General features: G+C 42.1%; 1 protein-coding gene across 1 annotated transcript in view; it reads left to right on the forward strand.

Annotated features, from left to right (window-relative positions):
• Nucleotides 1-7,316: 7,316 nt before the first annotated feature.
• Nucleotides 7,317-14,806, forward strand: part of LOC115765157 — a 157,032-nt gene continuing 149,542 nt past the window's right edge. The window contains exon 1 of the mRNA XM_030708570.1: nucleotides 7,317-8,028. Within this exon, the coding sequence (XP_030564430.1) occupies nucleotides 7,495-8,028 (534 nt within the window). The 5' untranslated portion in view covers nucleotides 7,317-7,494. The remainder of the gene's footprint in view (nucleotides 8,029-14,806) is intronic.

Below are 14,806 nucleotides of genomic sequence, written 5' to 3' on the forward strand. Positions count from 1 at the left end.
CCTAGCATTTTGAGGCATTGAGGTTAATGTTAATGTTAATGTTAATGTTAATGTTAATGTTAATGTTAATGTTAATGTTAATGTTAATGTTAATGTTAATGTTAATGTTAATGTTAATGTTAATGTTAATGTTAATGTTAATGTTAATGTTAATGTTAATGTTAATGTTAATGTTAATGTTAATGTTAATGTTAATGTTAATGTTAATGTTAATGTTAATGTTAATGTTAATGTTAATGTTAATGTTAATGTTAATGTTAATGTTAATGTTAATGTTAATGTTAATGTTAATGTTAATGTTAATGTTAATGTTAAAGTTAATGTTAATGTTAATGTTAATGTTAATGTTAATGTTAATGTTAATGCTAATGCTAATGTTAATGTTAATGTTAATGTTAATGTTAATGTTAATGTTAATGTTAATGTTAATGTTAATGTTAATGTTAATGTTAATGTTAATGTTAATGTTAATGTTAATGTTAATGTTAATGTTAATGTTAATGTTAGTGTTAATGTTAATGTTAATGTTAATGTTAATGTTAATGTTAATGTTAATGTTAATGTTAATGTTAATGTTAATGTTAATGTTAATGTTAATGTTAATGTTAATGTTAATGTTAATGTTAATGTTAATGTTAATGTTAACGTCTACAGAGACACCAAAGCAGTAGTCTTTGTCGTCGTAAGCCTTAAGAATGTGGTTAATCACCCTGTGTACCTGTTCAACAGCGATGTGTCCTCCCCTGAATCCAAATTGGTGATCAGGAAGGATGGCCATAAGCCTTTAAGTCGGGGACAATCAGTCTCTCCCTGACTTTCGACAAGGAAGGCAGGAGATTGATCGGCCATATGACTCAGGGTCATATTCCGGCTTGCCTGAGTTATGGATCATATGAATACTCGCATGCTTCCACCGGGCAGAAAATATTGCGTGCTTAATATGGCGTTGAAGATACTCTATCATGGCCCGTACCTTTAGCCCTAGAAAGGACCTTGCCGATGTTAATTACCTCCTCCACGCGGGTGGGACTGATTGTTGGTGTCATCTGAAGTGGAGTCTCCAACGCTCGGGTAGTCTCATCGAGTTCTTCTGGGGAGGCTGAATCGAATGGTGTAAACCGTTCTTCCATGTGGCTGGCAAAGGGATCAGCTTGCTTTTCATCAGTAATACAGTATTTTTTATTGTGGCGAAGAAGGGGAACGGTTCTACAGGGTTGGCGCTCTAGTTTTTTTGTTGCTCGCTGGAGCGAGCATCCTGAGTCATGCGTGTAGTCCATGCTCTCCAACCTTCTGGAGAACGATGCGTCTTTGTGTCTGCGAAGGGCCTCCTTGAGTTGCCGCTCCGCTCTTCGCTACTCCACCTTATGCCAGGGATGCTGAATCGTCTGGAACCTGCGTCTGCACCGCCCCTTGATCCTGAGCATTTTGGATATGTCTGAGGGCAGTCCGTTGCTAGCACTATTTAGTCGCCTGGCCACTGGTGGGGGCGTAGCTTGGCTGCTGCTGCGCGAATCTTCACATTAAGCAGCTCGATGGCGTTCTCTACATCCAGACCAGTCCAGATTTCGAAGTTGAGGTGAATACATTCCCTCTTCTGTCTCTTTATGACACCGAGATCAGCGCGCGCATTGATCAGCCTCGGTAGTCCACAGACTACTCTGGCCCTGCTTTCTAAGGTAACAATCAGGGCCAGGTGGTCGCTCAGTCGTCAGCGATTGAGAGGAGCTGATTAGGGATCCCCTGGTAAATGGCGAAGTCTATGCAAGACGGGGTGCCTCTGCTTACATACGGGTAGAAGAACCTGTGGCCACAGAACCACAGCCAGTGGTGCGCATTCCAGTCGCCTCCGACCAGTTATCTACTTCCAGCCGAGTTCAGTATGACTTGTGGTCATCAGTCAACGTATTTTCGTTTGGCATCTGCTCCAAAATTCACGTCGGCAGCATCCGTAGAAACATTCAAGGTCAAGTATTGGTAAACACGATTAGCAATACTCAACTGAGGGAAGTGGGCCAAGCTATCCCGGACGAGGACGACACAGCCACCACTAGCTAAATGATTATGAATCCAGTGTACGGGTTGCGCCTCGAAGTCAAAGATTCTGGGGAAGAAAAGGCCATTAGTCCTTGTTTCTTACAGCATGATCATTTCGATGGCGTGTTTTTTTATAAGAACATCCAGTTCTGGTACTGAACGTAGTTGTCCTCGTACGGGGAGGTCGGCCGTATACTGTGTGTACAGCACCGGTCCGAAGACGCTGCCTTGTGGGACACCTGCTAGGATGCCTTTGACACCCGAGCTTCGGTCTTTGACGGCCTCGTAGAAGGTGAGTCCTGCTAGGAATGAACTCAAGATGCTGAAATATGGCGCAGGGAGCAGCGTTTTGATTTTATAGAGAAGCCCGTCGTGCCAGACCTTATCAAACGCCTGTTTGACGTCAAGGAAAACTCCAATGCAGCATTCCTTCTTTTCGAATACCTCCAGTACACCTAACTACTCGGTGGACCTGCTCAGGGCAGCCATGAGACTTCCTAAAGCCAAACTGATGGCTCGGGATCAGGCGCGTGACCTCGTCGAACTCAATAAGTCGACTTAGTAGGAGTCGCTCAAAGACGTTGGAAAGCGTCGGCAGCAAGCTTATTACCGCCTTGGTAAGCTTCCAGCTGAGTTAGCGGCTTAGCGGGGTTTGCGATCATAATAATATTCGCACACTTCCACTGCTTCGGGAAGTGACTGAGCATTGAATTGAAATTAACGCAAGCGCCATGATATCTTTGCGTGGGAGTGCTTCGGCTGCTCTGTTGTTAATTTCGTCACGTTCAGGGGTCTAAGTTAGCTCGACCGCTTTCAACTGGATATGCTCCCGTTTAGGAGAGCGGTGCACATTGCATCAAGTGATTCAGCGCCACTTTACGGCGCTGTGAGACATCGGCGAATAGGAATGGCATGAAGGTCGCCTCCAGTTGGTCAGCAAACGCATTGGCCTTCTCCTCGGCCGATCGGAGCCAGAGGCCTGAACGATCCATGATCAATGAGGTATAAATTCTTTGCCTTTTAATGTTTCTGGTTAGTTTCAACACTGACAAGGTGCTGTTGCCGTCAGGCCGAGCTGTTTCAAGAAGGCTATCAAGTTTTCCTTTCGGGTCTAAGCCAACAGTCGTCGAAGCCGGTTGGACGCGCTGACCATTTCCGCCATGGAAGAGGGATCGCCATTCCGGATGTACAGCGTTCTCAGACGCCTTTTGTTGGCGAGGAAACTCCTGGCTTCTCGGCTTAGCAGGCAGCTTCTAAACGTAAGATGGCGAGGTGGGGTTTGCGGGGCTGCATGTCTGGCAGCTTCTGTTATTTCCGCTGTCAGGGGGTCGACGTAGCTCTCCAGTTCGCTTGCCGTATTTATTGCGACGCTGAGCTCTAAGGTGTCCTCGAGGCAGGTCCGATAGGCATCCAAGTGACAGCAAGGCGGGCGCATTTCACGAATGCCAACGACCCACTTAGGTGTCTCATCTAGCTCAAACGGGACTGAAAGGTGATCTGAGGTTTCCAGATGTCTGCTGTTGCTGTTCTTGCGCAGTCAGCCTCTCCTGATGTTGTTCCCTTAGCAGTCTATGAAGCCTAGGTTGCACTGGTCTTTCTCGCTGGCTGGCGCTGGGGAGCTGTTCCCATTGCTGAATGCAGCTTGTCCTCTTCTGGCGGCAGAGGCGTATGAAAGCCCATCTATTTGTTTAGTGGGTGCTGTACGGGGGAAGTCAACAGGTGAAGGCTCATGAACTTTACTGCTGCGGCGTCGGTTCGCTTGAGTTAGTGGGAGATTTTTCATTTTGGCGGGCTTTGGGTCTCCCGTACGCTATGTGTATTAGGTAAACCACTCGCAGCCTTTATAGTTGGCAGGGTGGTTACCACCGCAGTGGACGCATGTTGCTGGAACTGTGATAATCAGTGCGATGATTGAGCCCACATTTAACGCATTTGTATTGCTTTCTACAGTATGTGGCTGTGTGCCCATACTACTGACATCTATGGCAGTGCACCACGTCCTGGCTTCTTCGAGCAGTCTCCACCTTGACCACCTGCTTGCATAGCTTCCTGAGCCTCCTTGTTTGGCTGGCTGCCACCACCAACCTGAGGATTCGTTGAGGCAGGCAAGTTCTCTTCTTGGGCTGAGCTTATCTGCTCTGCCTCAGATTCGTCAGTCCCCATGTCTTCGTCGATATTGGGTGGTGCCAAGAGAGCATGTATTTGAACTGGACTGGTGTCAGTCTTGTTCTGATTTGCCGCGCGGCAGGTGGGGACCTGCTATCTAAGACTTTGCGCTTATCGTTTTTTTTTCGCCTGTGATTAAATCAGCAGAGCCGCAGCTGCTCATATGCACAGCCGGACATCTCAGATTCCTCAATTTGTACCCCAAATACACCACTTATAGATGTGATCGAGCTTCCCGTATGGGAGGAGGAGTACTTTTGGCTCCTTTTTCGTCGGAACGCTTTGAACATCCAATCTTGGAGATGGAGTTGGTAGCTGTAAGAGTTGTACTTGCAACTTTCTGTATCTTTTTTTAATGTTCCAATGTTACTCACAATCTAACATGTCTATTTACCAAAGACATCTCAACGCTTTCAAATTTATCTCCTCTCTACTTTCTCCATGTTGATTTTTAGGGGCTTTAATTTCTCAGATGTCGTTTGGTCATCGCCATTAGATTCAAACTCCCTGTTGCCCTCATTGGCAAATGAATTTATTGATGGTCTACATGAAATGTCCTTGCGGCTGGGTAAGCGGGTGCGCAATCCAAGTAATATATCTCTTAATCTGATGTTCGTATTGGATTCGTTCGGCAGTACTGTGTACAGGATTTACTTGCTTACACTGCCTAAAGGCTCTTTTTATCAATTTCTGGATATGGTCATTGATGTACCAGCCCGAGTGCCTACCAAGGAATAGGAATTAGCGGATAGTGTCAGATGTTTCCGTAAGGATGATTGTCGTAAGCTAATGTTCTGCAAGTCTCAACTGGGCTTAACTGTACAATTGTGCAGATTTTGATGTTGCCATTAAACTATTTTATGCTACTTTGAACTCGCTTCGTAAGTCATCTTCGGTTAAGTTTGCAAATGAGAGCGCAAGTACTGATCCAGGCATTGTCTATATGTTCACAAACTTCAAAACCACCTACTCCTCTTCTAGGTATAACATAAATCAGCCTTATCCTTATCAGTTACAGAGGTCAAACTGCATCTTGAATCCTATTATTACTAAAAGTTCGCTTCTCATCGAGCTTAACACAATCAACCCGGCTACTCACCGGGCCCTGATGATCTGCTGCAGCACTATGTAAACTTGTCTTAAAACTTTTTGAATTGTCTCCATTTAAAAGGGAGTAAGTCCGTTGTCGAAAACTATAGGGGTATTTCCAAATTATATGCGATATTTAAAGCTTTTGAGAGAATCATAACATCTCAACTGCGACACTTATGTAGTTCTTTTATTTCACTATACCAGCATGAGTTCGTGAAGCACAGATCTACAACCACTAACCCTCTTTAGATTACTTCGCTAGTAATTGATGGAAAATAATGCAGGCTGACGTCATCTATACTAACTAAGGCTTTTGACTCAGTTAACCACTACTTACTGCTTGATAAATTATGCCTTCCCGCCTTCCCAGTCAATCTTTTCAACTGGATCTCAAACTATTTACATTTCAGAACCCAAAAGTTTCTTTTCAGAAATTCGTTTCCTTAACGTATTGTGGTGAGTTCCAGTGTTCCTCAAGGTAGTCATCTTGGCCCGCTGCTCATTACTCTTGTCATCAATTATCTTCCCTTGTTACTGCCTCACTCTTGAGTATTAATGTATGCTGATGATGTGAACATTGAAAGATATGGCATTATGGTATCTTTTTCAATCCGACATTGATGCGTCTCAGTCTTGGAATCTAACCAAAACTAGATTTGAACTGTTTTTAATGTAAGGTATGACATTCTAAAGAACAGTACTTGTAATGAAGGTGTCATTCTTGATCATACACGTAAGTTCGACATTCATGCTAAGACCGTGGTCAATAAGGCCTGAATTGTTTTGGGTTTCATCAAGCGATGGTCAAAGGAGTCTGACGATTTGTATCTGTTCCTCATGTATCTGAATTGAATCAGTACAGAAATAATTCGTGTTGATTGACTTTCGTGCTTAAACTGGGATCCTTGTGTGCGGTTACCGTCATACTCCAGTAGACTTTAAAAGATTAATCTCCTCGTATAAAGTCTTGTTTTCTAATCTTTTTAGCAAGTAAATAGTCTTAGCAAAAAGACGAAGCTTGTATTAGTTTTGTACTTCGCGACTCGTGTCGTGATACGCGCGAACAAAACAAAGAAAGAACATCGAACTACACTCTTGTATGAACAACTTTTTTGTTTTTGAAGATGTTTTGACTAAACTTGGCACTTATAAATCCAACTATGGTCCCTACATATAAATAAAATCTTATCAACATCGGACCACTATGTAAAATAGCTGCCATAGGAACAACAAACCCATTATTCTCCCTATATGTATGGAAATTCCTATCACATCGGACCACTATATCATAGAACTGCCTTATGGAAGATTTGTCGTTGCAAATCATTCTATTTTGGAAGATATTTCCATCAAACTCAGCACTTACGAGATTCACTATTCTCACATAACTGCAAAAGGGAAAAGTCTAAAAGGGTATTAAATCTTAGGCATGCCGAAAATATCTTAACTTTCTAATTCTTTTTTTTAAATGTTTCATTTTAAAATTGCCTTTCAATTTGTCTACAAACCTTTTTCATCAGTAACTGAAGAGCTTTAAAAAACATTGTGTCCTGATGTGGACCTTTTAATATTCTCCTTGGTAAAATTAGTGTTGGTTTGTTAGATAGTGAAAGTTTCCTTCACTCCGCTAAAATTGATTGTTAAATGATTAAATGCCACATTAAAGGGTCTTTAAGCAACGGGGCTGTTCATACAGAACTAACTTGGGGATTAAATTTAAATACTAACAGTCAAGCACAGTAGCTTTCGGGACATGTGTTTGTACGGCTAGACTTTTATAAATGAGTTGAAATGTATGTAAAATTCATTCAACATGGTTATTATAGACTTGTGGACGGTACTTTGATTTCATCATGAAACATGTAACACATACTAGGTGACATTTCGGACCCCATAGGATAGATTTATTCTAGTCCAGCCATTCGCGACTGAAGCAGTCTTTCTTGTTAATTCTTTTAGTAATTGTAAACTCTGTTCTTAATTTTGTAGCAAGCACACACATAACATATAAAATGGATTTCGGGTAAAACAATCACTCTTTAACCATTTTAAAAAAATAAAGAGTAAAAAAAAAAAAACAATTGAAATGAATCGGAAGCAATGCACAGCTGTCTACGGGAAGGCTTCAAATTAAGAGCACTTACCATATCCCGAAAAAAGGCAATCAAGTGATCAAACGCATTTTTAAACGGCAGCGCAACTATGGAGCCGACTGGTAATCCATCACCAGAAAATGAACGGCAGATGGTTCCTTGCAATCCAGCTATTGCAGTTGAAACACCACCGTCGATAACTGAGCATCAGACACAGCCACAACAGCAAACTCATGCGCAATTTGTGCGAATACCACAATGTGTAAAGACGACAATTTCGCAGCAGCTTTCAGGGAAATTTCTGCCCCCGACACAATTGAAAAACAATGTAGCGACATTAGCAGTATTAACTAACAGCGCCAACAACAATTCAAATGGAGAAAGAAATTCTGCTTTGGTCTCCACTACAACTGTTTTAAATGCTACAACTCAGGCTGTAGCAGCTTTGAGTGGCAGCTGCTTGGGGCACCACCATTCGCAGCAACATTCCCATGAGGAGCAGCCAACGGGTGCAGCAGCAACTGCTTTGCATAAACATCAGCACCATGGGGGTGACAGTATGCTTCTTTGTGTAAGTGGCATTACTCAACAGCCTCAGCAGCAAACCATTGATAAGCTCTCCCGTCCAATGGCCTTTGATAAGGTGAGTACGGCAGCAAAACCAAAAGAACAAAATATATTTTGCAAGAAGTGTAAACATATACTTTTATTTATGAGGTTCAAACTTAAAAGGTAAGAAAGGTTACAGTAAATGCTATTTATAACTCTGGCTGCAATAGGAACACCTATGTGCAAATTTTCAATAGTACCGGAAATCGACAAACTAACACATACTGATATAAGACATGATGGATTCTGCTGTTTATGCTTATGAAGAATATGTATATACTTCATGGGTTTGGACTTTTACAGCCCATTATGACCATTATTAAAACAATTTTTTTAATGAGTACAGTGCTATTATGGCAAAAAGAACAACCAAGAAATTAGGTGGATTGAACTTCGACCTCATATCGCACGGCTTAAAGTTACTGCTTAAAGTAATTGTTTTTTGTATACAGATGTGTGCGCCCTTTATACCCATGCCGAGTGTATTGTAATGTTGCCAACAAAGTTTGGAAAACATTGAAAGAGACTGCAGACAATGTAATCAAGTATTGGCAAATTCATAATTAGCGACAAGCGCCGGCCTTTTCTGTATGCATGTGCACACGTACATTTGCGTGTGTCCTTTTTCGAATTTTATTGCAATTTGTGTTGTTAATGTGTAGGCTGTTAATTGAAATCAGGTTTATTCGCTCAAAATCCAAATACTACTATAGCAATAGGGTCTGAGGAGATTAGTTTTAGTTTAGTTCACGCCCATAGAAATGTATGAAAATGGTGTATTGCTTTTGTGAAAATGTATGTCAGATGCAGCAGGAAGCCTCTCCAAGCCCAAGCATGGCTGTATGAAAACCAATCTCTCGGTTTTAAAGCTTATGTTAAAAACAATCATTGTGCCTCTTTAGCTCCTCCAAGTCCTGTATTACCTACAGCCCCATCAGTGCCTACTTTAACGGTAGTTGCCCTCGTAGGCAAGTTTTTGTGTCTCGACTTTCGTCCTACACCACTTCTGAGTCATTGGCAGCCTATATTGCTATCAAATCTTCTGCTAGCGTGTCAATAACCAAATTTAATTTCTCCACCCCTCGTGAAATACCATCATTCAAAATAAATGTTTCACATGATATGTTCCCAATCATTTGTGATCCCAAATTTTGGCCTCCACACATGACTGTTCACGAGTTCAAGCCTAAAAAGCGTAACCAGCCTGTCACCCTTCCAGTCCCTTCAATACAGGGTACCATTTCTGCCCCACTCGAGGTTGTGGGGTGTTAATTGCCGTTAAAGCCACTCTCCAGTCAAAACTTTTCTGTTATTATTATTATTCTTTGCTGAATCAGCTTATTTATGCAACCGACTGGTCTTTCTTATATGACTCGGTTGATATGAATACTGCCATTAATTTTTTTATATCACCCCAAACTCCCTCTCAGATGTGTGTATTCCTAAGTCAATTCCTTCGACTACTTTTTGAAAACCACCCTGGTTTACTCCCAGATTATCCCATCTAATGTAAAATCTAAATATTTTAAAAAGTTTAAAAAGTCTGGTTCGTGTACAAATATTCCATAGCCAAGTCGAACTTTTTTCTTCTTAATTCTCAATGCTATGAGAATTATCTAACTCGTTGTAAAAGGCAATTTGCCCAATATCGAGACAGTTTTATAATTTTGCAAACTTGAAGCGTAAATCCTGAAGTTTGCCATCTTCTTTTTCTATTGGGATGGATAAAGCTGGCAATGACACTGATTCTGCTAACCTCTTTGCTAATTTTTTCCAATCAACTTACTCTTCAGTCTGTCCTAATACTTATTCTTACCCATTTACTATTTTTCCGCTAGTTCTATACCTCCTCCCATTATTTCACACTCCTCTCTCCTATTAGCTATAAACTCATTAAAATCTTCTTACTCTCCTGGGCCGGACAATATTCCTAGTTGTCTACTCAAGGAGTGTAGTTCTTCCTGTCTTTCCATCTCTTTGAAAATAATCTGATATCATTCCTCTTCACAAGAAAGGTGGGAAGTCTGATATACAAAATTACAGGGGCATTGCAAAACTGTCCGCTATTCCTAAACTCTTTGAAAAAATAATCACTTCGAATTTGCAGCATTTCTGCAAATCAGTTGTTTCCCCTGTTCAACATGGATTCGTACAGAATCGGTCAACTACGACCAATCTGCTTGAGTTTACTTCCTTGGTAAATTATGTCATTTACACTGACTTCAGTAAGGCGTTTGACTCTGTGCACCATGACATTTTGCTTTTTAAACTTGACCAATTAGGTTTCCCTCCATCTCTTTTGCTTTGGATTAATTCTTATTTAAAAGGTAGGACCCAAAAAGTAATGCTGAGGCTGACTACTTTTAAACGGGTTCACGTTACTTCTGGTGTTCCTCAAGGTAGTCATCTTGGACCTTTACTCTTTACTCTTTACTCTTTTTATAAATGATCTCCCCTCTGTTATATCACATGCCCGTGTACTCATGTATGCGGACGATGTCAAACTTTTTCTATCATACACTAATCCCCTACATCATTCTCGTCTACAAGACGATTTGAACGCTATGCACCTTTGGTGTTCGGCCAATCAATCGCATCTTAATTGTTCAAAGCGTATGTTTATGACATTTAATCGTACTACACCTTATCTTGTCAGTTATACAATCGACAATATCCCTTTGCAACGTATACTAACAGTTAAGGATCTAGGCGTTATTTTTGATTCTAAACTCTGTTTCAATCTTCACATAGATACCATCGTTAACTTCTGTACATCTCTCTTGTTCGCCCTATCCTTGAATACTGCTCTTGCATCTGGTCTCCACAGTATGAGAATAGCCAGGATCGTATTGAATCTGTTGAGAAGCAATTTCTGCTTGTTGCCTTACGAGGTTTAAATTGGGACGCTAATCTTCGGTTGCCATCCTACTCCAGCAGACTGCTTCTTCTCAACCTTCTATCGTTAACCAACCATAGGACAATTCTCGGTGTTGTCCTTCTACATAAGTTGATTATTAGCGACATAGATTCTCCTTTTCTGTTGGGGCGTCTTCAATTCTCTGTTCCGGCTAGACCACCTAGAAATTATCGCCCCTTATTCCTATCTACGTGCACAACAGACTACGCTATGCACAATCCTTTTCGCATGCTACGTAAAAATTATAATAGTTTGCATCACGTTTTCTCTACCGAACTGTCTCTAACCCTAATAAAATCGTTGCTCTCAGGATACCTTCGGGAAGTCGCTGACCATTCCCAGCTATGAGCAGGGGCATAGCTTGCCGGACAGGCTGAAAAATTTCCCCCCACCGGGTCGGTGATTTCCCATTTCTTTTCTCTTTGTCCTATCTACTTAACACTCTTTATCTAACTTACATTGCTTTACTTTATTAACAATCTTCTTAATTTATTTTTTCCTATTTATTGTATTTTCTTTATTAATATATCAAATTAAGATTATTTTTAATTTTACTTGAGAACACTTTTTTCCTACTTACAACCTTCTGCTTAGATGTAGATCTAAAAGCGTCACCGACAAAGCTGAGCTGTGAAAAGGGGCACAGCTGGCCGGTCTGGCAATAAAACACCTCCATCGGTCGGTGATGCTATTTAGAAAATTGTATTCTTTAACTAGGCTTTTAGCATATAATCTATTGTATAACCTATTGAATAATGAAGAAGACACCCGTTTTGTCGACCATTAATAAATAATAATAATAAAATAATATGTCAAAAAGCTAAGCGCTTCTTAAACTGTCAGTTGCAGGCTGTAGATATCGCGAAACCAGCCGGATCCGACCATGATATTATTAGTTGCCATAATAACGATTGCTCGAAAATTATGTTCTTATGTAAATGACGTTTCTTCTATATGAGAAAAATCTATTTCAAAACCACTATATCATTTTGCATTTATTTTTTTATGTATAAATATTTTAAGTCAATATCTGCATCCGAGTCGAATTACCAAAATACGTCTCTTCGTCTACTTTTGTCTCTGTCGGATCGTCTCTCCCTTTCTTTATAAGATATTTAGAGAAACAAAAAAGTTGTCCATACAAGTACTTAATTTTTGACCAATCGTTCCGATATTAGCTATATGATATAGTGGTCCGATGTTGAAAATATTATAAATATATACGAGGAGCACAGAAAAACTAATAAATGTGTAGTTTTGTTATTCGCCGGGTTCTGCCATATGTACTGCGTGCAACAAAAAGACGACCGTATATACGGTTTTAAAACGAAAGCTTTGAAACTGAGAGATTAGTATGCAAAGAAAGGGACATGAAAGTCAAAGGGCACGCTAAGCACCTACCACAATGGCTTAATCTAACGGATCCTAGTAGAGGATTAATTTAAGCGACAATATCCGCCCCCTTGTAACAGCAATTCCGCAAGTACCAATTAACGACACGACTGTTTTGTTGTGTCCCCTGCCTTGGTTTGGCACGAGGACCATCTAAGCCTCTTCCGATCTCTGGATCACGGAACCGGTTGAATGACGCAACTCTACGTCGAGCGATGCTCTACCCGCATTTGGGTGTTAAACCACAACCACCACGATACTCCCCGAATGGCCGCACCAATTAACCAGGACGGAACAATTTCCGAGGGCCCCTGATTACCCGTGGTACCAGATTAAAAGCCTCTGGTCAGGCCTCGTACCAGAAGTACCCTCCCACTTAAACTCCAAAACAGTTAACTGTTAGTGCCCCCAAAAACGAATTAAAACACTGCTGCAGGGAATAGAACGCAATTGATGTAAAACAACAACTGACAGGTGGAACAGTATAAACCATGTTCATGGCCGCTAACGATGGCATTTAAAAGTTGATCATAGATCAAACCGCTAGGCGGCCAGCTAGTGTCCCCACCAAGTCCCAAAAGACTATGACGGAGAGAGCAAAGAGCCGAGACCGCCTCTGTGTTCCCTAACGCCTGTGGTCCCAGATCAATCCACTGGTCCGAACTCGTACCCCGGACAAACACAATGTTCAACAAAATGCTCATTCAAAAACACCTCCCACGTTCGTACCCCACCATTCGTACCCCCATATTTGTACATCTACCATCCATCATCATTCATACAATTTCTTCGCCTTGAAAATGCAGCTCTAGCAAACTCACTCATTTCTAACCCTATCGCTAGTGGAGAGTGATTGACTTACGTCAAACCCACCATTAACCTCACATATGCCCATCCCCTCAGATCTCGAAGATCTGAATACCTACTGCACTCACAGAGAAAATGCTCCCATGTTTCAGCAGCCGAGCCACAACGGCATTCTGGACTGTCATAAAGGCTCCTCGAACGCAAAAACGCATTGAGGATACCGTGACCAGTCAACAGAAATCCAAGGCTCAGGCCGATCCCAAAGTCTGTGCGAATGCCGACAAATGTGGCCTCCCTTATAAACCGATGAGTGACACGCCCATTCTCACTTGTGTCCCATCTGACTTGCCAGACAGACAGAACACACTCTTTCACCAATCTCTTGCATTCACTAAGCCCTAAACTCTCCACATCCCTATCAGCTAGCTAATCATTCTGCTGCACTGGCAGCCGCCTCATGTACATCAAGGCTCGACGCCTGATCTCCAAGTCAAGAGGGGCTACTCCTAATAGTACCTGCATTGCCTCCGTAGAGACAGTGCGGCACACAGGCAAACAACCTAACAAAATCACTCTCTGTCAAGCCAGCACTTTTTTCTGCCAACCACAGTCGTAACCGCCTTACACCGTATAGACGATCCATATGCTGCACATGCAGCAAACACGTCTGTACGTCTGCTTAGGCCCCCGTCAGTCCTCAACCAAACCAAGTAGCCGGGCCTTGAGACCAGCGATATGATCCTCTCGCCGAAGGTTATGCCGAGGTATTTAACCTCAGACGCATACCTCACATTCACTCCATTCAGTCTGACAATGGGTGGTCGATTAGTTGCCAATCTGCCCTTGAGCAGCATTGACACTGTCTTGTCCATTGCAAGACTGACCCCAACACTACACCGTGCGCAAGCACATACCTGCATTCGTCTCGATCTCAAGACGCGATCGACCCTCAATCAAGACGAGCAGATCGTCCGCATACGCACAACACTTACACATCTACTCGAGCTGCCCCAGCAAGGGGTCCATCATGCGGTTCTAAATGAATGGGCCACAGATAGATCCCTGCGGACAGCCACGAACCACATTTACGCTCACACATTCACATCGCCTTACAGCACACGCACGTCTGCTAGAGAAATAGCTCTTTCAGAGATCTAATTCTCGGCACCCACATTCATCAACCTTCTCAAAACACTCACCCAACACAAGTAGTGGAGCTGCTAGCCTCAACAGAGTCACTAACATACCTCCACGCAGACATTTGGTCCCTCATTCTCTCCTGAAGCCTTTCTACCATAAACCTTTCCAGAACAATGCGCATACATCGCTTTCATATATTCTGGAATTTACTTCCAGACACTTTTACACATTTCTCCAGAGAATCCATCCATACCAGGGGACTTCCTCCACTTTAACCTCGAGAAAGCCACCTCCACCTCACTATCCAAAAGCGGATCAACAGGACTAACCACAATAGGTGGAGGCTACTTACATCCGTTTTCCTGCCTCTACCTCGAACTTTTTTATAAGCACGACCCCAGGGGTCGTCTTCATTGCGTTCCAGGAAAGAGCGTCACTCATCATCTTTCACCTTTACAAGCATTTGCTTGTACTCATTCATACACAGACTATATTAATTCCTGAGTTGGGCTGCACCTACCGCATTGGTAGCTCTCGCCCATTGGAATCGCTTCCG

The sequence above is a fragment of the Drosophila novamexicana genome, unplaced genomic scaffold (assembly GCF_003285875.2).
Source record: "Drosophila novamexicana strain 15010-1031.04,08,12 unplaced genomic scaffold, DnovRS2.1 tig00000932-arrow-arrow-pilon, whole genome shotgun sequence".
In the NCBI taxonomy this organism is placed as follows: domain Eukaryota; kingdom Metazoa; phylum Arthropoda; class Insecta; order Diptera; family Drosophilidae; genus Drosophila; species Drosophila novamexicana.